This window comes from Ascaphus truei, chromosome 16 (assembly GCF_040206685.1).
Source record: "Ascaphus truei isolate aAscTru1 chromosome 16, aAscTru1.hap1, whole genome shotgun sequence".
NCBI lineage: Eukaryota > Metazoa > Chordata > Amphibia > Anura > Ascaphidae > Ascaphus > Ascaphus truei.
Genome location: NC_134498.1, coordinates 5958701 through 5985845, shown reverse-complemented (window position 1 = coordinate 5985845; position 27145 = coordinate 5958701). Strand labels below are relative to the sequence as shown.

The 27145-nt window shown below is 48.9% G+C and overlaps 1 protein-coding gene across 5 annotated transcripts in view; it reads right to left on the bottom strand.

Moving 5' to 3' along the window:
• Positions 1 to 494: 494 nt before the first annotated feature.
• LOC142467265 (uncharacterized) overlaps positions 495 to 27145 on the bottom strand; it is a 221504-nt gene continuing 194853 nt past the window's right edge. Inside the window, exons 1-13 of one of the 5 annotated variants that reach the window (XM_075572746.1) lie at positions 22955 to 23029; positions 10211 to 11508; positions 10043 to 10100; positions 9842 to 9937; positions 9258 to 9358; positions 7547 to 7951; positions 7176 to 7321; positions 6408 to 6482; positions 5680 to 5815; positions 3919 to 4005; positions 3052 to 3197; positions 2279 to 2364; positions 495 to 1308 (exon numbers count right to left, since the gene is read on the bottom strand). In XM_075572746.1, coding sequence (XP_075428861.1) covers positions 9314 to 9358; positions 9842 to 9937; positions 10043 to 10100; positions 10211 to 10311 — 300 coding nt within the window. In that variant the 5' untranslated portion in view covers positions 10312 to 11508; positions 22955 to 23029 and the 3' untranslated portion in view covers positions 495 to 1308; positions 2279 to 2364; positions 3052 to 3197; ... (4 more) ...; positions 7547 to 7951; positions 9258 to 9313. Of the gene's footprint in view, positions 1309 to 2278; positions 2365 to 3051; positions 3198 to 3781; positions 4006 to 5679; positions 5816 to 6407; positions 6483 to 7175; positions 7322 to 7546; positions 7952 to 9257; positions 9359 to 9841; positions 9938 to 10042; positions 10101 to 10210; positions 11509 to 22954; positions 23044 to 27145 lie in introns of those variants that run through there. The other 4 variants (XM_075572745.1, XM_075572741.1, XM_075572742.1 and 1 more) reach the window with 4 other exon arrangements.

Genomic DNA, 27145 nt, shown 5'->3' with positions numbered 1-27145 from the left:
AAGGTGACAACACATTGTGTGCTCATTTGCATGTAATTTCCCAGAATCCCTTGCTGCAGTGGAAGCACTGTATGCTGGGGATAATGGTGAAAGGCAGGGTTGCAGACCTGCCTAAAGCCTGGGTCCTGCTGCTTCCGACGGCGTGCGCGGCTCTCACCGGACATGAGTTCCTCCCGAGCCGGTCCCAGTCCCCCCTCACTGCAAGAATCGCTGCACACTGTGCGCATCAGCAAGCAGGGGATACACGAGGATCGTGATCCCAAGCGGCGACGCGTCACGTGGTGGGAGCCAATGAGGGGGCAAGGGGGAGGAGGGAAGCTGTCTAGAGCTATGGTGCCCGTTTCAGGCTGCGCGTGCTGGGGAGGTCTTCTTCCCTGAGCTCGTCTTCTTCCCGGGGAGGAGAGGCGGCAGCAACAGCAGATTGGGGGGGGGGGGGGGGGATTCCCATGGGGCATTCCCATTGACCAAGGAGAACGTTTGGGACCCCAGTGGCTGTATGAGATTTGGGACCCCAGTGGCTGTATGAGATTTGGGACCCCAGTGGCTGTATGAGATTTGGGACCCCAGTGGCTGTATGAGATTTGGGACCCCAGTGGCTGTATGAGATTTGGGACCCCAGTGGCTTTATGAGATTTGGGACCCCAGTGGCTTTATGAGATTTGGGACCCCAGTGGCTGTATGAGATTTGGGACCCCAGTGGCTTTATGAGAGGGTAGAACCAGCAGATGTGGGAGAGAACCATTATTCCCAAAACCTGTAAAACATCTGGGGGGGATGTGTGATGAGATTTACAACAAATGTGCTAGAAACTACTCTAAAGGCACCTGGAAAAGAATAAATATTTTATTACAATGTATAACTTAGTAACCTCAACATTGGATAATAAACTGTTTAAAAACTCTCCAACCAAATGGAAGAATGACATACCGGGAATTACAGGCAGAACTGCAAATGAAAACCCTTACACACACATATAAATGCACACAATCTCTGTATTGAGGAGAGACACACAACTAAAAATCCTACACATGGCTAATATTGCACCAAATGTTTCAGCTAAGTCGGCATAACCACGGAATATGGACATTTATTTTCAAATACACAGTACAAGTGATCAGTGGAAGGACATTTGTGGTTGTATTGTAGCTTTCCAGGGTCTGCTCCTTCTCAGTCTCCGTGCTGGTTGTAATAATTCTTTGTATATACACTGTAGCTTCAAGACCCGGCACATGCCTGATAAAAACGTATGTTTAATGATGTGAGCTCATAGAACGTCCGCGCTTCTGTAACGTATTTCTTTCTTCTCCTCTGTGAATTAAATAAAGAAAATGATGGTCTCTTTAATAGATTAACATTTTATAACAAGTAATGCTGCTTCTCTTGTTTGTCTCTACATATACAGGTATACGAGTCCAGAAGGGTTATTATGTTAATAATCAGACAATTCTATCAGACATAGAAAGCAGCTGGTGTTGCTAATATCTGAAGAACATATTTGGACAGTTCTGTTTGGATTATTTGAAAACACAAACAAAATGTACTGCTCACTGGTAGTAATTCAAGTAATAAATAAATATGAATTGCGCCCACAAGTGCCTAGATTGGCACTGGGTGCATCAGATGAGCTAAATGAAATGTATATCAGAAATTAGAGGGAAAGGTGTATTATCACCATCTCTCTAACTAGAAGCTCATAACTAGTGCATCTATATGCACTCCGGGACTATTAAAACGTAACATTTATTGGGTATACAACTAAAATAAAGTCTACATACATGAAAGTCTAAAATTGAATAGTGTGTGATTTAATAAAAATATATAGGGTGAAGATAAAATTAAGAAATAAATGACCTTTCTCAAAACAAATTCAAGTGAAACAGTGACACACACGCAAACACTCACTCTCACACACACATTCTCTCTCTCACACACACTCAGCGGGAAGGTGCGGAGGAAAGAAAAGGTACAGCAGAAAACACCATCCTTACTGTTAGCAACTATTATCTAAATAACAATCACTATTTGCACGTGTGTGTGTGTGTGTGTGTGTGTGTGTGTGCGTAATTCCATGCTGGGGAATAACAAAGGTATACAAGACTGTGTGTGACTGGGGGTTGTTCAGTGACAAAATGTTACTTCTGAAACAAAAAACTGTATATTTGTACATTTACACAGCCATACAATATGACACAGCCAAGATAGACTCACTTAAATACTCTAAACACATTCACTTGGCTAATAATTAAGGGAGGGGTCTGCCTATTCTAGTTAGACGTACCAAGCAGTGGTTCATTAGATTTAAGGGGGGTTAAGTTGGGGGGTTAGTGGGGGTTAAGTTGATAGAAGAATTCTAGTTAGACGTACCTGTGTGAAGAAATGAATCAGAATGTTAGTCCAGGTATTCAGTATGCATCCATGTTTAAAGATATTAAAAGATATAGAAAATATATGATGATAACTCCAGTATTAACTCCACAGACACTTTATATGTGACACTTGAGATGTTACACAGCCAAATTCTATTTTACTATTCTCTAATATTATACCTGGTATGGATATAACCTCAGTATATGGAGGCCATTTCCCCATATCCACACATGCCTACTTATCTAAATTCAGTCTGGCCTTCCATTTATTCATTGTATGTGTGTATTTAGTTGAGAGGTAGGAGAAGCTTCCTTACAGAACCCGTTATTTATAATACACTTCCTGGCAGCCAAGAGGATCAAGTCAATTCATTTCATGACTTCTAATGGTCATTCTAACCAGGGTGGCAACACCCCAAACACCAGAGGCCTATAATCTACATGTATTATCCTTCCAAGAGTTTGCTTGATGAGGTTAAAGGTTTAATTCCAGAAGGATGTGACTTTGTACCACTACCATAGACAGTGCATATAATTTGCATCAGAAGCAGACATTTGGGGGGACGCATATCAATGCTGAAGCACACGGAGGAGCGAAGAAGTACTGTGGACCCAAAACATGCTACGGAAGAGATTGCGCCCAAAACCCACTAAAAATATCTCAGAAAGTGATTACAACACTCACACACTCCAGCGGGACGCCTCGGAAAAACAGAAGAATGGCCTGGCAGGAGGTATTCCGATTTTTGTACAAAGGCGTTACACCCCGTGGCGGAGCGTGAAAATGGCGGCTCCTTGCATCGATCTCTCCACGTGTCCTCAGACTCTGACCTGGAGAAAGAAGAGGAGACAGGAGTATCTAGGAGAGATGTGGAGGATCTGCTCACAAGTATCACCTGAACATATCAGACAGAGCTCCACAAAGCAGTCACAGAGATTAGACTGGAAATGATCTCCTCGGGGGAGAGAACAACAGAACCTGAGCCCAAAATGCAGGAATCTCTTCAACTACCAACTGAAGCTGAAGATAAAATGAAGGAATACATGTCTTAAAAGAACCTTAAAAATCAATGATCTTAGAATTAGAAATATAGCAGAGACTATAGCACCCGAGAGCCCCCAACACTACCCCAAAATACTCTTCATTTACACAGTCCCTTCATTGGACGAGGTGTCCCTGCAGATTGGCCTCTCCTTAGAGGCAATGCAAGGCGGCACATATTTGTGCTAATTAGTTTTTCTATACGGTTGAAGTAGCGGTGTCCAGTATTTAGTGACATATCTTAGCGTTAAGGATTCTATATAATATATGTTATATGTATAAACTTGATGTGTGTGTGTGTATATATATATATATTACATTCAATTGTTTTTTAATAGGGAGATTGCCTTCCCACTGCCCTAAGTGTATTCACCTGTTAGCATTTTAATTAGATTAGGATAGGTGGTATATAGGGCACCTCCCATTATGAGACTCCTGAGGAAGCTGATGCAGTGAAACGCAGAGGGCCCAGATGGGGTTTCCTGCTGTCCCATGCTGATCCTGCTATACCTGTCTCCCAGAATCAGTGCTGCCGGATGCGACGTCACAAGCGGTCGCGATTCCCGGGTTGGCGGGCGGTGGTGAGATTTCAGCACTCTGAAAAGAGTATAAACCTCTAACTCAATGTGAATTGTAACCTGTTACACTGCGAGTGCGTATGTGTTTGTGCCTTTTATGTCCATACTAGCTGAGAGACCCGGCGTTGCCCGTGAGTTACATTTAGCGCTAGGAAAAGGGGGGGGGGGAGAGGGGGGGAAAAGCAGGGGAGGGGGACGGGGGAAAATGAGGGATGGGGGGGGGGACAGTGGACAGGAGGGGGGGACAGTGGCTGGGGGGAGGGGGGGACAGTGGCCGGGGGGAGGGGAGGGACAGTGGCCGGGGGGAGGGGGGACAGTGGCCGGGGGGAGGGGGGGACAGTGGCCGAGGGGAGAGGAGGGGGGGGACAGTGGACAGGCGGGGGGGGAGAGTGGACAGGCGGGGGGGGACAGTGGAAAGGACAGTGGACAAGAGGGGATGGGAAGGGGGGGAGAGTGGACAGGAGGGGATGGGAGGGGGGGGAGAGTGGACAGGAGGGGGGGGAGAGTGGACAGGGGGGGGGGAGAGTGGACAGGAGGGGGGGGAGAGTGGACAGGAGGGGGGGTGACAGTGGACAGGAGGGGGGGTGACAGTGGACAGGAGGGGGGGTGACAGTGGACAGGAGGGGGGGTGACAGTGGACAGGAGGGGGGGGCAGTGGACAGGAGGGGGGTTGTTTTGCTTTAAATTGACGGGTCCCTCCTCTCCACTCCCCCTGTATCTTTCTCCGCTCCTGACCCCCCCGCCATGTGTAGCTCCGGTTCCCACTCTACAGTGTCTGAGACACAGTGTAACACACACACACACGCACACAGACACACACACAGTGTCCCACACACTGTCACGCTGTGACACACACACACACACACACTCACCTCTCCTTCTGGCCGCCGCCATGATAGTTAGTCCGCGAGGGAGGAAGGGGTCCTTCCGTCCGCCGCAATCTTAGGTGCCGCGTGGCAGCGGTAGGCTGCCCTGGCCTATGCCTGTCCCCGCGCCAGGGAGGTGAGTGGGAGGTGAGTGGAGGGAGCGGGAGGTGAGTGGAGGGAGCGGGAGGTGAGTGGAGGCAGTGGGCAGGGCAGCCTCCGTGCCGGGGAGGTGAGTGGAGGGAGCGGGAGGTGAGTGGAGGCAGCGGCAGGCTGCCCTGCCCACTGCCTGTCCCCGCGCCGGGGAGGTGAGTGGAGGGAGCGGGAGGTGAGTGGAGGGAGCGGGAGGTGAGTGGAGGGAGCGGGAGGTGAGTGGAGGCAGCGGCAGGCTGCCCTGCCCACTGCCTGTCCCCGCGCTGGGGAGGTGAGTGGAGGGAGCGGGAGGTGAGTGGAGGGAGCAGGAGGTGAGTGGAGGCAGGCTGCCCTGCCCACTGCCTGTCCCCGCGCCGGGGAGGTGAGTGGAGGCAGCGGCAGGCTGCCCTGCCCACTGCCTGTCCCCGCGCCGGGGAGGGAGGTGAGTGGAGAGGGAGGTGAGTGGAGCGGGATGTGAGTGGAGAGGGAGGTGAGTGTGATGGGGGGGGAGAGGACAGAGAGAGAGGTGTGTGTGTGTGTGTGTGTCCTTTGGCCCGTCACTCCGCCTCAGGCCAATGAGAGGTGTGCGGGGGCGGGCGGGCCAAGGGACCAATGAGATTGCCGCTAGGGACACAGGCCATGCAGACATACAGTGCTTTCAGAAATATATAGTAGATAAACACATTTGCCTATACTACCTGCACCATGGGTTTGCCAGATCTTTCCTCGGCGGTGGATTTCGGCTATAAAGCTGGAAATACAGATGGACACCAGAGAGGATTCTTAGGCTGGTCGCCGATGTCTCACAAAGACTGTTTGTATTGAGTATACCATCTGAATAAAAACAGCAATCATGTGACACTTGCAGGAGATTTGAGGTGAATCGACCTTTCTCAAAACAAATTCAAGTGAAACAGTGACACACACACTCACTCTCATACACACACTCACTCTCACACACACACACACACTCACACACAGCGGGAAGGTGCGGAGGAAAGAAAAGGTACACTCAGAAAACACCATCCTTACTGTTAGTAACTATTATCTAAATAACAATCACTATTTGCACGTGTGTGTGTGTGTGTGTGTGTGTGTGTGTGTGTGTGTGTGTGTGTGTGTGTGTGTGTGTGTGTGTGTGTGTGTGTGTGTGTGTGTGTGTGTGTGTGTGTGTGTGTGTGTGCGTAATTCCATGCTGGGGAATAACAAAGGTATACAAGACTGTGTGTGACTGGGGCTTGTTTCATTGTTGTGAGCGGAGGTTAAACAGTGACAAAATGTTACTTCTGAAACAAAATACGATGTAATTGTGCATTTACACAGCCATACAATATGACACAGCCAAGATAGACTCACTTAAATACTCTAAACACATTCACTTGGCTAATAATTAAGGGAGGGGTCTGCCTATTCTAGTTAGACGTACCAAGCATTGGTTCATTAAATTTAAGTTCTGTTGCAATGGGGGTTAAGTTGATAGAAGAATTCTAGTTAGACGTACCTGTGTGAAGAAATGAATCAGAATGTTAGTCCAGGTATTCTGTATGCATCCATGTTCATGTTTAAAGATACACAGATGATGATAACTCAAGTATTAACTCCACAGACTCTTTATTGGTGACACTTGAAATGTTACACAGCCAAATTCTATTCTACTATTCCCTAAAATGCCACCTGGTATGGATAACCTCAGTATATGGAGGCCATTTCCCCATATCCACACATGCCCACTTATCTAAATTCAGTCTGGCCTTCCATTTATCCATTGGGATAAGTGATTGTATGAGTATTTAGCTGAGAGGTAGGTGAAGCTTTCTTACAGAGCCCATTATTTATAATACACTTCCTGGCAGCCAAGAGGATCAAGTCAATTCATTTCATGACTTCTAATGGACATTCTAACCAGGGTGGCAACACCCCAAACACCAGAGGCCTATAATCTACATGTATTATCCTTCCAAGAGTTTGCTTGATGAGGTTAAGGTTTAATTCCAGAAGGATGTGACTTTGTAGCACAACCATAGACAGTACATATAATTTGTATCAGAAGCAGAAATTTGGGGGGACGCATGCCAATGCTGAAGCACACGGACGGGCGAAGAAGTACTGTAGCTCTGTGGACCCAAAACATGCTACGGAAGAGATTGCACCCAAAACCCACTAAAATATCTCAGAAAGTGATTGCAACACTCACACACTCCAGCGGGATGCCTCGGAAAAACAGAAGAATGGCCTGGCAGGAGGTATTCCGATTTTTGCACAAAGGCGGTTGGCCCCGTGGCGGAGCGTGAAAATGGCGGCTCCTTGCTTCTATCTCCCCACGTATCCCCAGACTCTGACCTGGAGAAAGAAGAGGAGACAGGAGTATCTAGGAGAGATGTGGAGGATCTGCTCACAAGTATCACCTGAACATATCAGACAGAGCTCCACAAAGCAGTCACAGAGATTAGACTAGAAATGATCTCCTAGGGGGAGAGAACAGAACCTGAGCCCAAAATGCAGGAATCTCTTCAACTACCAACTGAAGCTGAAGATAAAATGAAGGAATAAATGTCTTAAAAGAACCTTAAAAATCCATAGGCGGTTGGCCCCGTGGCGGAGCGTGAAAATGGCGGCTCCTTGCTTCTATCTCCCCACGTATCCCCAGACTCTGACCTGGAGAAAGAAGAGGAGACAGGAGTATCTAGGAGAGATGTGGAGGATCTGCTCACAAGTATCACCTGAACATATCAGACAGAGCTCCACAAAGCAGTCACAGAGATTAGACTGGAAATGATCTCCTAGGGGGAGAGAACAGAACCTGAGCCCAAAATGCAGGAATCTCTTCAACTACCAACTGAAGCTGAAGATAAAATGAAGGAATAAATGTCTTAAAAGAACCTTAAAAATCCATAGGCGGTTGGCCCCGTGGCGGAGCGTGAAAATGGCGGCTCCTTGCTTCTATCTCCCCACGTATCCCCAGACTCTGACCTGGAGAAAGAAGAGGAGACAGGAGTATCTAGGAGAGATGTGGAGGATCTGCTCACAAGTATCACCTGAACATATCAGACAGAGCTCCACAAAGCAGTCACAGAGATTAGACTGGAAATGATCTCCTAGGGGGAGAGAACAGAACCTGAGCCCAAAATGCAGGAATCTCTTCAACTACCAACTGAAGCTGAAGATAAAATGAAGGAATAAATGTCTTAAAAGAACCTTAAAAATCAATAATCTTAGAATTAGAAATATAGCAGAGACTATAGCACCCGAGAGCCCCCAACACTACCCCAAAATACTCTTAATTTACACAGTCCCTTCATTGGACGAGGTGTCCCTGCAATGCAAGGCGGCCAATATTTTTGCTAATTAGTTTTTCTATACGGTTGAAGTAGCGGTGTCCAGTATTTAGTGAAATATCGTAGCATTAAGGATTCTATATAATATATGTTATATGTATAAACTTGATGTGTGTGTGTATATATATATATATATATATATATATATATATATATATATATATATATACAGTGGTCGACAAATCACCAAAAAATCTACTCGCCACACAAAAAAAATCTACTCGCCACCTAGTACCAAACGTGTGCTGCTTGGGCCAATAGGAGCTCGCCACGATGTTAAATCCACTCGCCCGGGGCGAGCAAATGTATAGGTTTGTCGAACACTGTATATATATATATATATATATATATATATATATATATATATATATATATTACATTCAACTGTTTTTTAATAGGGAGATTGCTGTCCCATGCTGACACCGCTATACCTGTCTCCCAGAATTAGAGCATACCGTCTGAATAAAAACAGCAATCATGTGACACTTGCAGGAGATTTGAGGTGAATCGACCTTTCTCAAAACAAATTCAAGTGAAACAGTGACACACACACACACACAACACACACTCACTGACTCTCATATACACACTCACTCTCACACACACACACAGTGGGAAGGTGCGAAGGAAAGAAAAGGTACACCAGAAAACGCCATCCTTAATGTTAGTAACTATTATCTAAATAATCACTATTTTCACACGTGTGTGTGTATGCGTAATGCCATGCTGGGAAATAACAAAAGTATACAAAACTGTGAGTGTGACTGGGGCTTGTTTCATTGTTGTGAGGGGAGGTTAAACAGTGACAAAATGTTACTTCTGAAAGAAAAAACGGTATATTTGTGCATTTACACAGCCAAGATAGACTCACTTAAATACTCTAAACACATTCCCTTGACTAATAATTAAGGGAGGGGTTTGCCTATTCTAGTTAGACGTACCAAGCAGTGGTTCATTAGATTTAAGTTGTACCTGTGTGAAGAAATTAATCAGAATGTTAGTCCAGGTATTCAGTCGCAGAGGTTAAGCTGGAAATGATCTCCTAGGGGAGAGAACAACAGAACCTGAGCCCAAAATGTAGACATTTCTCAACTAGCAACTGAAGCTGAAGATGAAATGAAGAAATAAATGTCTTAAAATCTTAAAAAGCAATGATCTTAGAATTAGAAATATAGCAGAGACTATATGCACGGGAGCACTTACTGTATTCAGAGCAGGGAGTCACAGCTATATGTACGGGAACACTTACTGTATTCAGAGCAGGGAGTCACAGCTATATGTACGGGAACACTTACTGTATTCAGAGCAGGGAGTCACAGCTATATGTATGGGAACACTTACTGTATTCAGAGCAGGGGGTCACAGCTATATGTACGGGAACACTTACTGTATTCAGAGCAGGGAGTCACAGCTATATGTACGGGAGCACTTACTGTATTCAGAGCAGGGGGTCACAGCTATATGTACGGGAACACTTACTGTATTCAGAGCAGGGGGTCACAGCTATATGTACGGGAACACTTACTGTATTCAGAGCAGGCAGGCAGTCGCAAAGTATTGCAGTGGTGACAATTAAAGATGCATTTAATCCTTTCCTTGGATAACGGTTCCACAGCTGGTTCTACAACAGATTTGGAATATTTATCAACTAACTATGGTTTCTATAACATGATTACTACCATGAGCTGGGTATATAAATAGGTACGATAAAGTATTGGATACTTACAAATGGACGGATTATCTTGATCGTATATTTACCAAAGTTTGTAACGGAGTCATAGACACTGAAATAATATGTATAGAAACAGAAAGAGATTATCTTACAATTGTAACCCTCTGCAGAAAGAGAGAAAATATGTGATCCCCGCCAAATAACCATGTATTCCTGCAGTACCTTAAGTTCAGATTCAGACAGATGAATGTGGCCACATGGAATCCAGGCAAGAGCTTGATAGGACAATCATGATATATGAGGTCTTCTGCCATTTTTTCCATTAATTCCGATAGCTTGTGGGATAGAGGTCATGACTGTGACCAGCGGAATCTATGTCATGACCAGATCACCATATAAGGCACCAGGTGATGGTGGGCTCTCAGGCAGAGAGCGGATCCGTTGGCTGGAGAAGGCAAGACTGGACTGACTGGAGCATGGCCATAGAGACGTTCGATGTATCACAGAGCTCGTTGATGACAGGTGTTAGGTTGTTGATGACAGGTGTCATGGAGGATTGTCCGGAAAACACAGTACAAATGGACAAGGCAGAAACAAAGGTCAGACAGGCTGAGGGTCAGTGGAGGCTGAAAGCAGGAGCGATGTTAACAGGCTGTGGCCAGAGCAGGCTGAGGACAAGACTGTTCAGGTAGCAGGTTGAATGAATCATTAATGTTCCAAAACCAAGACTGGATACAATGGGACAAACACCACTGATGTAGCAACCAGGAAGAGGAAGCAGTCAGCTTTTCAAGGAAGCCAGGTGGTATATCCAGGAGGCTGAGTGGTAGCAGGTGTGAGAAGGCGGAGTGTACTGAGGCAAGAGAGCTATCCAGCAGCTGGTTTAGTTCACTACTAGAGCTCCTGCCCTAAAGAGCAGGTTTTGTGGATTCGGATCCCTCCGGGCCTGACACTATGATAGTGTGATGGGACTCATCTCCGATCAGGAAGTGGACCCGCAGGGCTGAGGTATGGATGCCAATTAACAGTCCAGAGCCCAGGGACAGAGTCCTGTTAGAGGATCCGTAGTCGGTAAGCCAGGCAAAGGGTCAGGGCAGGCGGCAGACTGCGAAGTCGGTATCACATAGAAACAGAATGAGTGTGATGCTCTAAATTGAGACCAGTCCTTGTTGGACATCCAGTGTAATGTAGGTCCACAAAGGGTTAACCTTAACAACGTTGGAGTGCCCCCAATGAAGTTGATTGACAACTGGTGGGACAAATGTGGAGTCAGCCAGACCCTCACTAAATTACAGTATCACAAACCCAGACCAGTGTTATAGGAATAAGTGGTCAATGACCATGGTACGCAGGATTAAATGAAAAGCACTGTGGCTTTTTACCTGTACTACCAAGGGGGCACTCGTGTCGTCAGCGGCGTGCAATCCATCTTGTGATGATCCAGAGGAATAGAGAGCGTTGATGGCGCACTGCCAGGGAATCCTGAGAGAGTCACTCAGGAACAAGAAACAGCCAGGCCACTCCAAAGATGAAAAAATGGTGTGAGGTTTATTGCATGCTGATAAACACACAGGTATTGGACAGGTAAACGCACCTACGCGTTTCGTACTAAGTGTACTTTATCAAGGTGACCAGAGTGCTCTAAAACTGCTAATTTATACTTACCCAGACCGCTGCCAAACCAATAGGCTGCCGCGTCACCTTCGCGCGTCTCGCAGAATGGAGGCGGCTAATCCAGTCGCCTGTGTGTGCGAAATCGCGCGAGAGTGGTGCGCGCGCATCCATAGGATGGGCAGTGTGGGCAAAGTGTACATAGACATGGCTGTGCTTTTGACTTCGGTCCACCGAGTGACGTCACAGCCGCGCGCCATGTTGAGTGGGCGCGCCAGTGTGACGTCATATTCAGTAGACCGACCGAGTCTCAAGTGGTGTGTTTTTTTACAACAAAAATAACTTTATTAAACAGACAATGTGAAACGGACAAATAAATAGAATTATATAAAGAAAAAATATATACAATGGAGATACAAATAACTACAAATAACTAGTTGCTATGTAAGCAGCAACCCTATGCAACTGTATAGGAGAGAAAGTAGAAAAAAGGTACATTCGAAAATCTATGTATATTAAGGTGATAGATAGGTCATACAGGGATAGTGATATATGTTACAGTATATGGATTTAGGTAAGCATAATTGAGTATCTTTAATTCAACATACCAAATCCTTTAAATCACAACTAATGTATCCCATGGCCCATCAAGACATTGTTTGAACTACACATATTTGGTATTATTTCATAAAATGTACCCATACAGTTGGTATGCATAGGGAAAAATTAAAACACCTTGTTTATCGGAGGAAAGAACAGTATATGATATGGAGATCATATAAAAAATGTATATTCATAATAATCATAACATCCTTACATGTAATAAATTCATACAATATAAAGTATAAAGCATTGACATCAGTACTGTTCATAACAGAGGAACATTAGAATATAGCAGAAATTTTATCTCATTTCTAGATGGATATGTTACATATTAAGTTTTATCTCATATAGCATGTTGATAATTTTATAGTTATGAACACCGAGTGGGAAATTCAAATCTGATTCCAATATGTATGGTTAATTATAAACATATTTAATGATAATATAGAAAATATGATAGTGAGCTAGTATTTACAATGATATATATTTAAACTTATGGGCATAGGAATATGCTCTATGCCTTGAAATGTGAATGAGCCAGCACCGCCGGTCGGACAACTAGAAAAATGCTTTGCGACTGGATGGTTCTGATCTGTCTACTATATATTTCTGAAAGCACTGTATGTCTGCGTCCCTAGCGGCAATCTCATTGGTCCCTTGGCCTGCCCGCCCCCGCACCTCTCATTGGCCTGAGGCAGAGTGACGGGCAAAAAAAAAAACACACACACACACACACACACACACACACACACACACCCTCACACACACACCCCCCCCTCACACACACACACACACACACCCTCACACACACACACACCCTCACTCTCCCCCGTCAGTTGGACCGCAGCTCACCTTCCACACACACCCCCCCCTCCTCTCCCGGTGCCCCTCACTCTCTCCCCCCACCTCACCCAAATCCCCACGCTCCGCAACATCCCCAGCCGCACCATCACCCTCACCGTGCGCCGCGACCCTCCTGCTCAGCAGCAAACTCCAGGCTCCTCCCCCCTCGCGGCGCAGCCCGGGCCTCCTGCTCTCCCCCTCACGTGCGCCGCTACCGTAGAGGGGAAGCGCAGCCCGGGCCTTTTGCTCTCCCCCTCACGTGCACCGCTACCGGAGAGGGGAAGCGCGGGCCGGGCCTCCTGCTCTCCCCCTCACGTGCACCGCTCCCGGACGGAGGGGAAGCTCGGCGCGGGACTCCCCCTCACGTGCGCCGCTACCAGAGAGGGGAAGCGCGGCGCGGGACTCCCCCTCACGTGCGCCGCTACCGGAGAGGGGAAGCGCGGCGCGGGACTCCCCCTCACGTGCGCCACTACCGGAGAGGGGAAGGGCGGCGCGGGACTCCCCCTCACGTGCGCCACTACCGGAGAGGGGAAGTGCGGCGCGAGACTCCCCATCACGTGCGCCGGCTCCCGGACGGAAAGGAAGCGCGGCGCGAGACTCCCCATCACGTGCGTCGGCTCCCGGACGGAGGGGAAGCGCGGCGCGAGACTCCCCATCACGTGCGTCGGCTCCCGGACGGAGGGGAAGCGCGGCGCGGGACTCCCCCTCACGTGCGTCGGCTCCCGGACGGGTCTCCTGCCACTCTTGCCCCCCCCCCAGCTTCCCGAACTCACCTCCTGCCCCAGCCAGATGCCACGGGGTCAAGGTAAGTCACCCACCGTCTCCCACCCACGCACTGTCACCCAGTCACCCACCCAGTCACCCACACACCCACCCAGTCACTTTCACCCAGTCACCCACCCACCCAGTCACCCACCCACTCACTCAGTCACCCACTCAGTTACCCACCCACCCACCCAGTCACTTTCACCCAGTCACCCACCCACTCAGTAACCCACCCACTCAGTAACCCACCAACCCACTCACTTAGTCACCCAAAAACTCACTTAGTCACCCACCCACTCACTCAGTCACCCACCCACTCACTCAGTCAAGTCACCCACCCACCCAGTCAAGTCACCCAGTCACCCACCCACCTACCCACCCACCCAGTCACCCACCCACCTACCCACCCAGTCACCCACCCACCTACCCAGTCACCCACCCACCCAGTCAAGGGTCCCACCCACCCACCCAGTCAAAGTCACCCACCCACCCAGTCAAGTCACCCACCCACCCAGTCAGTCACCCACCCACCCACCCACCCACCCAGTAACCCACCAAGTCACCCACCCACACACCCACCCACCCACCCAGTCACCCACCCAGTCACCCACACACCCACACACCCACCCAGTCACTTTCACCCAGTCACCCACCCACTCAATCACCCACCCACCCACTCACCCACCCACCCAGTCAAGTCACCCACCCACCCACTCAGTCAACTCAGTCACCCACCCACTCACCCACCCACTCAGTCACCCACCCAGTCACTCAGTCACCCACCCAGTCACTCAGTCACCCACCCAGTCACTCAGTCACCCACCCATTCAGTCACCCATTCAGTCAGTCACCCAGTCACCCACCCATTCAGTCAGTCAGTCAGTCACCCGCTCACCCACCCAGTCACCCATTCACCCACCCAGTCAGTCACCCACTCACCCACCCAGTCAGTCACCCACTCACCCACCCAGTCAGTCACCCACTCACCCACCCAGTCAGTCACCCACTCACCCACCCAGTCAGTCACCCACTCACCCACCCAGTCAGTCACCCACCCACCCAGTCAGTCACCCACTCACCCAGTCAGTCTCCCACTCACCCACCCAGTCAGTCTCCCACTCACCCACCCAGTCAGTCTCCCACTCACCCACCCAGTCAGTCTCCCACTCACCCACCCAGTCAGTCTCCCACTCACCCACCCAGTCAGTCTCCCACTCACCCACCCAGTCAGTCTCCCACCCAGTCAGTCTCCCACCCAGTCAGTTTCCCACCCAGTCAGTCTCCCACCCAGTCAGTTTCCCACCCACTCTCCCACTCAGTCTCCCACTCAGTCTCCCACTCACCCACCCATTCAGTTTCCCACTCACCCACCCATTCAGTTTCCCACTCACCCACCCATTCAGTTTCCCACTCACCCACCCATTCAGTTTCCCACTCACCCACCCATTCAGTTTCCCACTCAAAAACTCAGTTTCCCACTCAAAACAGAGTCAGTGAGTAGCTTTTGCGAGCGCAGGGTTTAAATAGCCCGCCCCATTAGCCCCTCCCCTTGTTGATTCGCGCGCAAATCCACCAAGCCTCGAGGTGGGGGGAAGGAAAGGAAGGCACGTTAAGTACCCCCTGGAGGCACGGGCCATTATGGGCGCGACGGCCCCATTTTGGGACCTCTGCTTCTTCTTTTCCCCCTCACATTGCCCACCCCCTGCTGCACAGAGACCTTCAGCCTGTGTTATTGGGTATTTGATCTTTGTGGAGCTCCACTTATATTTAAAATTTGCTTGCGGAGCACAAAAGATGGCCGCCGCACGCGCCTGAATAGGAGCGAGCTGAAGGCTGCAGCACAACACCGGGCAACGGAGAAGGAACCTCGTACCCCAACTCAGAGCCGCAGAAGCGGAGACCCCGGCGCAACGGAGAAGGAACCTCGTACCCCAACTCAGAGCCGCAGAAGCGGAGACCCCGGCGCAACGACGACAGAGGTATAGAGGGAGGGGGGGACGGTTCAGGACGGACCGGAGAGGGCCCCACAGACAGGAGGGGGCGGGAGGCGGCCACGTGGGAGTCGGAGCCCCTCTGGGGAAGCGCAGAGCTAGACACCATTAATCCCCCAACCTGTGCCCACCCCCCCCTTCCGCTGTAGCAGAGAAAGTAGGAGACCCCTCTCTGCAAGGAGAAGTGAAGGGGGCAGACCAGCTAGGATCGAGAAGAGCCCCTCTGCTGCAGCCGTCTCCTACCTTGTAACCCAAGATGGCCGCCACTGGCCCTTAAAGGGAGAAAGACCCAGACAAAACAACCACTATAAACAAAGTAATAAAAACCACAGCCCAAGGGGGCCTGAAAAGCGCTGAAAGTTACACACAGCGAAAAAGGCGAATAATAAAGAGCGGAGTGAATGAGCGCCCGCGCCCCTCCCCTTCCCCCCCCTTTACCCAAGGAGACGAAACAGTGAACCATCTAACTAGTCCCATGGACTAACAAAATGCCCAAGTGTGGGGGTGCATATGTGGGATAGCTGCGAGCCCAGAAAAAACGACAAGAACCACCCTCAGCTCCCCATATCCAAGATAACCTAGCAACCAATATAGAGGAGGAAGACCCAGACCTGATTGTTCTCTACAGCCCATAGCTGAACACAGACGGCATGGCCCCTCCTAAAAAGACAGGGAAGTCAGAATCTTCCACGTTCTTCACTAGAAGGAACGTGGCGCCCACACCAACGGGCAAAGATAAAGCTGCAGAAGCTCAAGATCGCTCAGACTCAGACTCAGGGTCAGAAGCAGATAGGCACCCAGATATCAGGAAAGAATTAAAAACCTGTGTTAAAGAAATTAAACAGGCGTTTCACGAGGAGTTACAAACCGCAATGAAGAGCCTACACACCAAGATTGTAGAGGTAGAGGAGCAGACGACAGGACTGGACGAGGCCATGGAGACAGTCACCGAAGGACAAGCGGCAACAGATGAGGACATAACCCAAATGAAAAAACAGATCTCGCGCCTTCAAGACGCCCAAGAAGAGGCAGAGAACAGATCGAGAAGGAACAATCTTAGAATTCGCAACATCCCGGAGACAGTCCTTAACGAGGAAATCAAGCCATACCTAAACAGACTTTTTCGGAGCATACTCCCAGAAATCGCCGAAGCAAAGCTGGAACTTGACCGAGCCCATAGAATCTACAGGCCGAGAGAATTTGAAAACAGAGGGCCCAGAGACGTAATCACAAGGTTCCATTACTTCTCTACCAAAGAGGAAATCTATACCAAAGTCAGAAACCTAGATAAAATCTCCTTTGAGGACACGGAACTGCAAATTTTCCCGGACCTCTCACCAATAACCATGGCCAAAAGGCGAGAACTCAAGAAAATCACAGGCTATCTGAGAAGCAGAGACGTCAGGTATAGATGGGGCTTCCCCTTCCGTCTCCAAGCCACCAACAAAGGCAAACAGGCCACCCTACGAACCCCAGAGGAAGACCCAGAATTCATCGCAGCGCTAGGACTGGAGATCCCGGAAGAACTACGAAGTGATACAGGGAAAACTTTTCCACGACCAAGGCGTGAAAGGTGGTCCAGGGTGACAACTAACCCAGGATAACCCATCAAGCCCCAAGAGCTGAGGCTTAACAACCAGAACACGGCAAAACCACGAGAGTACAAGAGAGACATTCCTACCTCAACTGTAACCCCCAGCCCCGAAACTGTATGCTGTTCCAAATACAAAGACACGAACTAACGGGAGCGGGAGGAGGGAGGGAAAAAGGTTTTATAGAAGGGAAGGGAAAAAGAAAAAGGAAAAAACACAGTACAACTAGATAACTGAGAGCACAAGGTTTAAGCCATTATTAAGCCTCTATAGATTTGATCTAGCTCAGATAGTTGAAGGAAAAGGGAGAGAAAGGAATTTCTGTTCTTTTTTTTTTTTTGTTCTATTTACTGTGTTTAAAACTGTTTAACATGTTTGACCCAGAAGTTTGATTGTTGTATTTCCCCCCACCACATCTGTGTTTTAGTTCCAGTCAGTCATAGCAGAAAAGAAGGTTGATCAACAACACGACTAGCCGTCGGAATTCCAAACGGAGCTGACTACAGTTTACAGACTACAAACCATACTCTCCAGACTGCAAGTACCACATTGCACCCCACACACACTTTCCCCCTTTTTTCTTGACCCTGCATGTCCCCGACACCCCAAACGCAGAGTCAAAGGCCCAAAGCACCAGAGGGCACCACTCCACCCCTTGTTAAAAACCCCCAAGGTTATTTTTGTTCCGCCCCAATGTTCTCCCCAGTTCATCCACACTGGAGTACACCTAAATGCACACAACTTGGCACAACCAAAACAATAGTTGGGATAAGGTCCCGCAATCCGAAAAATCACCACAGGGCACCCCCTAACAACAAGCTCCCTCCGGCAAACACTCGCGCACGAAATTTTAAACCAACATATGGCTAAAGTACTAAAAATAACAACGCAGAATGTCAGAGGACTGAACTCTCCCATGAAAAGGAGACTACTGTTCAGAGACCTCAAAAACAGACAAAGCGACATACACATGATTCAAGAAACACACCTGAACAGAGCAGACACGATTAGGTTAAAAGACAAAAATTATAACCAAATTTACCACTCACCAGCAACAGACAAAAAAGCGGGAGTAGCCATCCTGATTAGAACTAGTATCCCCTTTGTAGTAGAAAAAATAAAGAGGGACAAGACCGGGCGACTGTTAATTGTATCCGGTAAATTAGGCGCGACAGAACTAACACTTGTTAGCCTATATGCCCCCAACACAGATCAAGAGAGCTATATTAATGAGGCTTTCGAGACGATAAGCCAATATAAGAAGGGTTACTTAATAATTGGAGGGGATCTTAACACCGTTATAGACTGCAATAAAGATCAGGCGAAACACAAGGGCAAAGAGCAAAACTGGAGACGGAACAGCTCAACCGCTCTAAAACAAAGCATAAGACTGGGTGGGCTGGTCGACGCATGGAGGCTAATGAACCCCCTAACCAAAGGGTTTACTTTCTACTCACCCCCGCATAAACAATACACTCGCATTGATTATATATTTGTATCTAGTGAACAGGCGGAGAGGATAATAAAGGCAGAAATAGATAATATAACATGGTCAGACCACGCCCCAGTTACACTAATCATAAGAGACCTACACCAAAGACCGACGGGCACACAATGGCGAATGAACGACCTACTGCTCAGACTACCGGACACTAAAAAAGCTATAGAAAAGGCTATACAGGACTACTTCGCAATAAATGACAACGGGCAAATCAGCGACTGTACACTATGGGCGGCGCATAAAGCTACTCTCAGAGGCAAGATAATTAGTATTGCCTCCCATAGGAAAAAGGAGAAAAACAAAAAGATAAATTAACTAAACAATAGTATTAGAGAAAACGAGGAGACCTACCAACAAAGCCCAACGGACAAAGTTAGAGCAGCGATAGATAAGGATAGATTGGAACTTAAAAATATACTGATTGAAGATACTGAAAAAGCAATGAGGTGGACAAACCAGATCTTTTATGAAAAAAGCAATAAGGCAGACAGGCAATTGGCGGCAAAACTCCGCAATAAAACAGCAAACCTCAATATATACAGCATAAAAACCAAACAAGATAGCCTAACACTCAATCCGGTTGAAATCAATAAAGAGTTTGTCCAGTACTATAGTAACTTATACAACTTGACAAACCCCGACAAAGCTAATAAGAGGCTCGAAGCAAAGTTAGACGAATATATAAAAAACACAAAACTATCCAAACTAGACGAGTTAGAATCAGCCCAACTAGGAACCCCGATAACAGCAGAGGAGGTCACAGCAGCCATTAAATCCCTCAAGAACTCCAAAGCCCCGGGCCCAGACGGGTTTACTAATTTCTATTACAAGAAATTCGAACACACGTTGAAGCCATATCTGATCCGCTGGTTCAATAAGATCCTAGACGGAGAAGCACCACCAAAAGAGTCCCTAAAGGCCTCTATCATTGTAATACCAAAGGAAGGAAAGGACCCGACGTTATGCTCCAGTTATAGGCCCATCTCTCTGATAAACACAGACATAAAACTATTCGCCAAAATTTTAGCAACCAGGTTGAACAGAGTATTAAATTCCTTGGTACACCCCGATCAAGTGGGGTTTACCCCAGAACGGCAGGCCTCTGATAACATCAGGAGAGTAATCAACATTATCCACAACAGTAACAAAAACCAACGCCCTACCCTGATTCTAGGGTTAGATGCTGAGAAAGCTTTTGACCGGGTGGCCTGGCCCTTTATGTTCCGGGTATTCAGAGAGATGGGCCTACATGGAAACTTTATTAAAGGCATAAAGGCGCTATATTTCAACCCAATAGCCACAGTTCGCACCTCAGGCTACACATCAGAACCATTCGCAGTTTCAAATGGTACCAGGCAAGGGTGTCCACTCTCCCCAATGCTATTCGCTCTGTGCATAGAGGTATTAGCCTCAAGAATACGAGAGAACCAAGGGATAGAGGGTGTCCCAATAGGAAACAACATATATAAAGTGTTGCTATTTGCGGACGACACTTTACTCTCCCTGACTAACCCAGATACTTCATTAAAAAACCTATTTGACGGAGACTTCCGGTGACGTCAGCTGACATGGACGGGTAGTTTGGGAGCTCCGCAGACTCTCCCGTATAAATTACAAATATAGCACCCTTCCACCTAAAACTTCAGCCCAAAACTTACCCACCCGCGAGGGGCAACAACACCAAGATGTCCAAGCAAGCGAAGAAACCCGCAGCACAAGCGGTTGCAAAGCTATTCTCGCCACACCAGAGAAGCCCGGACACGCAGCCTGTAATCCAAGATGGCGGAGGCGCACGCGGTGACCACGCGCAACAGGGCAGAGCAGCCCGACAAAAGGAGGCCCAGGCGCAGGAAGAACCGATCACCAGAGCCTTTATGGAAGGACTCATGGCACAACAGCACACAAAGCTGCAGGCCTCTCTACAATTAGAAATAAAGACAGCTGTTACTGGCCTGACACAGCAAATAAATGGCCTAGCAGACAAAACAACAGCCCTAGAGGGCGTGATGGAAGAGTCCCAAAGGCGCCAGACAGAGGCAGAGAAAGAAATTTTCCTGCTGCGGGAGGAACTGGGGCAGCTCAGGGAAGCGCAGGAGGACCAGGAGAACTGGGATAGGAGGCAAAACCTCCGTATCCGCAACATCCCGGAGACGGTTCTCCCTGGCCTCCTCCGCCCCTACCTAGTGGACCTCTTTGGGTCAATATGCGACTCCCTGCAGGACTGTGATCTAGAGATAGACCGAGCCCACAGAGCCCTGGGGCCCCGCTCTGAAGACCCAAGCAGAAGACGCAATGTAATTGTGCGTTTACACAGTTACACTACAAAAGAAAAGATAATGGCGGCGAGTAGGGGAATAGAAACACTCACCTTCCAAAATGAACACCTCCAGATATTTTCTGACCTGTCCAGAATAACGGTGTTGAGGAGAAAAGAAATGAAGCCCCTAACAACCTTCTTGCAGGAAAACGACATCAGATATCGTTGGGGGTTTCCTTTCAGGCTCACCGCAAATAACAAGGGCAAATACCTTACAATAAAACACCCAGAGGATATGGCCCCGTTTGCACGAGCCCTCGGCCTAACGCCGCCAGCTACTTGGACTCCGGACCAGAACCGCGTCCCAGCCCAGCAAGAAGAAGAGCGAGACAACAACCCGGAGCCGGGGCGGAGAGAGGCCTCATCCCGGATGAAGACATCCAGACGGTGAGCTGACCAGCGATGCACGCGGCTTCCGCCCAACATGGATACTGCAGCTCACTCACCAGCTGGAGTGGAGCATGGAGAGCCGCCCCCTCGGTCCCAGCTGGCGGGATCCTGCAGAGCTGGACTCCAGCGGATCACCGCCCTAGACGGAGGGTGCCACCGACAAAAGAGGCTTACAGCTGAAGAAATCCACACTCTGCAAGTCAAAAGTCAGCATGCTCCGAGTTAAAGAGCTTAAGCTCGAGCTGCCGGGGTCTGAGGAATCGAGCTCCACGGGCTTGGGCGACGGGGGGTGGGTGGGGAGTTGGCATTTTTGCGGGGGGGGGGGGGGGGGGGAGAAGAGGACGGCTGCAGCTCAAGGAGGGCAGCAAACTGTAAGTACTTTTCGCCCCCCCCCCCCCGCCCCCTCCTGGAGGGACCCGACCCTCGCTGGGATATCGCCTAAGCGCGTGTCCCATGGGGGTTGGAGGAACCCCCCGGAACCGCAAGACTGTGCCTCACGCTAGACTCAAATAAATGAGAGATAGGTCCCCCCACCCCTTCGTCCTGACCCCCCCACCCTCAACCAGCCTTACCCCCCCCCGTCCCCACCCTCTCCCCCCTTCACTCTCCCGGTTCAAAACGGTTTAAGAGTTAACATTGTTATCCCAAGTCAAGTCAACTGTTATAATGCAATAGTAAAGTCAAGGAAGTAATCAAACCTCAAGTGAGGTTTACTGTAATACCTGATAAATATGCCTGTTTTAACATCTTAAGGTACAGCACAAGAGATATACATCCCCCCTCCTTACCTCCTCCCCCCCCTCTTCCCCCTTCCCCCCCTCTTCCCCCCTCCCCCCCTCTTCCCCCCCCCTCTTCCCCCCTCCCCCCCTCTTCCCCCCCCCTCTTACCCCCCCCCTCTTACCCCCCCCTCTTCCCCCTCCCCCCTCTTCCCCCCCCGACTCAACCCCCCCACCCCCCCCCTACCCGCCCCCACCCCCCCCTATCCTTACTCCCCCAGCCCTTCCCCCATCCTTCCCCCCCCCCCCCCGTGCCTCGCAAAGGACTGAGAGTCAACATAGCAAACAATTAAAAAACTGTTGCAATCCCTAAGCTAATGGAGCAATCAAACCTCAAGGGAGGTCTGCTGTTAGATAAGAAACAGGCCCGATTGGCTTGCTAATGTACTGTATAAGAGATGTGTACCCCCCCCTCCCCTTACCCTCACCCCCCCCCTTCACCCCCCCTGATCCCCTCTCCCCTTCTCTGTCGCAGCCCACCTACCCTTGGTCAATAGGTCCCCAACCCTTCCCCCCCCCCCCTCCCCCTTTCCCCCCTCCTGGCTCACAATTGCCTGAGAGACAACATCCCACATACCTGAACAAACGTTGCAATCGTACGCATAAGCTAAGGGAGTAACCAAACAACAAGGGAGCTCTGCTGCACTGTCTGATACTTGTACTAGAAATGTATATCAAAATAAGAGAGAAATGTACCCCCCTCCCTCACTCCCCTCCTGTCCCAGCCCCCCCCCCACCCTTCCCATCCCTCCCCTCCCCCACCCTTCCCATCCCTCCCCCCCCTCCCCCCTCCCTCCCCACCCCCACCCCCCCCCCCCCTCGCCCACAACTGACTAAGGTATAAAAAGTTAAACGGGAATTTAGGTAAATCTAGCAACTTAATTCCAAAGTTCAACGAGTAACTAAACCCCAAAGGAGGTTTGCTGGCATGACGGGCAAATACGCCCAAACTGTATGATAAGGATAGAGAGATATATCCCCCCCATTCCCCCCTCCCTCCCCCATCCCTTCCCTCCCCCATCCCTTCCCTCATCTTCACCTCTCCAACCCTTCCCCCCCCCCCCTCTCTTTATTGGCCCACAACTAACTGAGAGACAACATCCCAAATACCTGAACGAATGATGCAAGCGCGCACCTAAATTAAGGGTGCAACTAAACCTCAAGGGAGGTCTGTTCTACTGTCTGATAAATAAACTAGAACTCTATGTCAGCAAAAGAGAGGAATGTTCCCCCCTCCCTCACCCCCCCCCCGTCCCTCCTCCCCTCCCCCCCTCCCCATCCCGCACCCCCCCCCTTCCCCCCCTTACCCATCACGGATTAAGGTATAAAAAGTTGAATGCGAACTAAGGCAAATGTTACAATTCAACTTTAAGGTCCAATAAGTAACTAAACCTCAAGGGAGGGTTGCTGAATCATTGGGCAAACTCGCCCAAACTGAATGATAATGATAGAGAGATGTATCTCTCCTATCCCCCTCCCCTCGCCACTCCTCTCCCCCCCCCTCCCCTCCCCCATACACCCCACCCACCCACCCTCGCCTCCCTCCCCACCAATCCCCCCCCCCTACCCTTTACCCCTCCCCTCCTGGAGCCCCCCCCCCCTTTTTTTTTTTTCCCTTTTCCCCTCCTCGTCCCCTTTTTCTGGACCCGCCCCTCTCCCCCTCGTTCGGGGGTCCCCTAATGGGGGTAAAGGATCAATACGTAACCCACAAGTTAAGGAGTATTGGTGATGGCTTACACTAGCTGGTTCAGAAACGGGATATCATGGGACCCGAACGTTAGGTCCCCCCCCATGAGAACCCATAGGATAGGGTAAGATGTACATAGTTCTCGAGAGTCTGCGTCCCGGACTTGCCTGTTCCCTCGGTTTAGGGGTCAACGGACTTCTCCCAACGGGCCTTACGCCCACATGCCGGTTAATACAACTGGCAGTAAATTAAGAGGACCATTTCTGGCCCTCCTTCCACCCTATTTCTTCCTGGCGACCCTGTCCCGCCAGGCCTTTCCCCTATCCCCTCCCCCCTTCCCAGCGCCCGCAGGCGCCCCTCATGTGTCTCACCCCTCCCTCCCTTACACGAGGCCTGACAAAATACCCCACCCATGCCAGCTCAGGCCTAGGATCTTTGACACCCAAGAAAACCTCTTGACATGGGAATCCCAAGAGCTTCGGAGCCCAGGGCCTCGAAGGAAAACAAATAGCAATAATGTCCGCCATTAAACTCATATCAATAAACGCCAAGGGGCTTAACTCCCTGAGGAAAAGGAAACTAGTTTTGAAAGATCTGAAAAAATCCAAAGGAGACATTATCCTTATTCAGGAGACCCACTTCAATTCTCCAACCCCTCCTAACACATTTAAAAGCGTGTTCCCACAGGCATACTTTGCCTCGTCCCCAAGTAAAAAACGAGGAGTAGCCATCCTCATTAGAGCAGGGACACCATTTGCCCTCACAAAAACCCACCCAGATCCAGACGGGCAATTCTTAATAATTCAGGGTACGCTTGCAGGCACACCAATCACATTAGTCAATATTTATGCCCCCAACGACAATCAAGTTCCCTTCCTCAGAAAACTCCTTGAATCACTAGAACAACAATCCTTGGGGTCACTTATCATAGGTGGGGACTTTAATATGGTAGCCTCCCATACGCAAGACAAGTCAAACCCCTCTAACACTGCTCAACCGCCCCCCCATGCCATACACATCTCACAATCCCAAAAGAAAGCCAAGAAATTTAGGGACATCATGGAGGAATTCTCTCTGGTAGATATCTGGAGGGCCCAGCACCAGGGTCAAAGGGACTATACCTTCTTCTCTTCCCCTCATCAGTCCTACTCGAGGATTGATTATTTTCTAGGTACAAGAAATGTTCTCCAGGCCTCTGCCCAGTCAAGCATAGGATCAATCACATGGTCGGATCACGCACCCATAGATCTAACCCTAACCCTCCCTTTCATCAAAAACACGCAGTACAAATGGAAGCTAAATGATTCCATGCTCAATTGCCCAGACACAGAGGCGACTTTACGCCAAAAACTCTCGCTGTATTTCCAGCAAAACATAGGGTCTGTCTCCACCCCAGCCATGCTCTGGGAGGCTCACAAAGCCACAATTAGAGGAGATCTAATATCAATAGCCTCATACAAGAAAAAAATTAAACTCAAACTCCAAAAAGGCCTGACAGAAAAAATTGCACAACTGGAACAACAACATAAAGCCACAACACCAAAAAAAATATTAAAAAACTTAAACTTAACAAGGGCGGCCCTTAAACAGTCTCAACTAGAAGACGTCGAAAAGGCCCTCAGGTGGACTAGACAGAAGTATTTTGATAAAGGCAACAAGGCAGACAAACTGCTGGCCGCCAAACTAAGAGGAACTAAGGTCAAATCCCAGATATCCCGAATTAAGAATAGAAAGGGACAGGTTACATACACTGAAAAAGAAATAGCGCAGGAATTTGCGGATTTCTATTCCGATCTATATAACCTCCATCCTCCAGGCCAAGACCCAGCCAGCCTTGAAACAATTACTCGCTACTTAGAGCAATGCTCCTTACCAACGCTAACCCCCGAGGAATTAGAAACACTCAATGAAAAGATATCACAGGAGGAACTGAACCAGGCCATAAGCTCACTCAAGCCATCTAAGGCCCCGGGCCCAGATGGGTTCACTAACTCCTACTACAAAATGTTTAGATCCACCTTATCACCCCACCTCCTCAGCATGTTTAATTCGTTCCTACAAGGCGAACCAATCCCAGCCACCATCACAGAGGCAAACCTCGCCATAATACACAAAGAGGGTAGAGACCCACTATTATGTGGAAACTACAGGCCCATCTCCCTATTAAATACAGACCTCAAAATCTACAGCAAGATCCTGGCAAACAGGTTAAATCCTATTCTCCCTAGACTTATACACGTGGACCAAGTGGGTTTTGTGTCAGGAAGACAGGCCTCCGACAATACCCGCAAAATTATTGATATAATTGATCACGTGCATCTCACTGGTTCTAAAGCAATGATTCTAAGTCTTGACGCCGAAAAGGCATTCGACAGAATCAAGTGGACATTCCTAGACCAGACTATGAAGAGGTTCGGTTTCTGTGGCCCATACCTAGAGGGAGTGAGAGCCCTCTATCAAAACCCCACAGCCCATGTAAAACTGCCAGGAGGCCTCTCGAATCCAATACAAATTAGGAACGGGACCAGACAAGGTTGCCCACTCTCCCCTCTACTATTTGCTTTAACTATAGAGCCCCTTGCAGCGACAATCAGGAATGACAAAAGCATAAAGGGAATACCAATCGGGAGTAGGGAGCATAAAATCTCACTATTTGCGGATGACGTGATCTTGACGCTCACGGACCCCCACATCTCCCTCCCTAACCTCCAAAGAGTCCTAACCCAATTCGGAGTAGTCTCAGACTATAAAGTCAATATGGACAAGTCTGAGGCACTAAATTTATCCCTACCCGACCAAACATGGAAGCTTATTCAAGCCAATTACAAGTACAAATGGAGTACCACCTGTATAAAATACCTGGGAGTTAAAATCTCCAACTCCTATAACAAACTCTACCAATATAATTATCCCCCCTTACTCGATCAAATCAAGAAAGATCTAGAAGCATGGAGAAAGCACCAAATATCATGGTTTGGTAGAATGGTGTCTATAAAAATGAACATCCTGCCCAGACTACTTTATTATTTTCAAACCCTCCCAATCCTAATTCCACAAGCAGTATTAAAAAATCTCCAATCC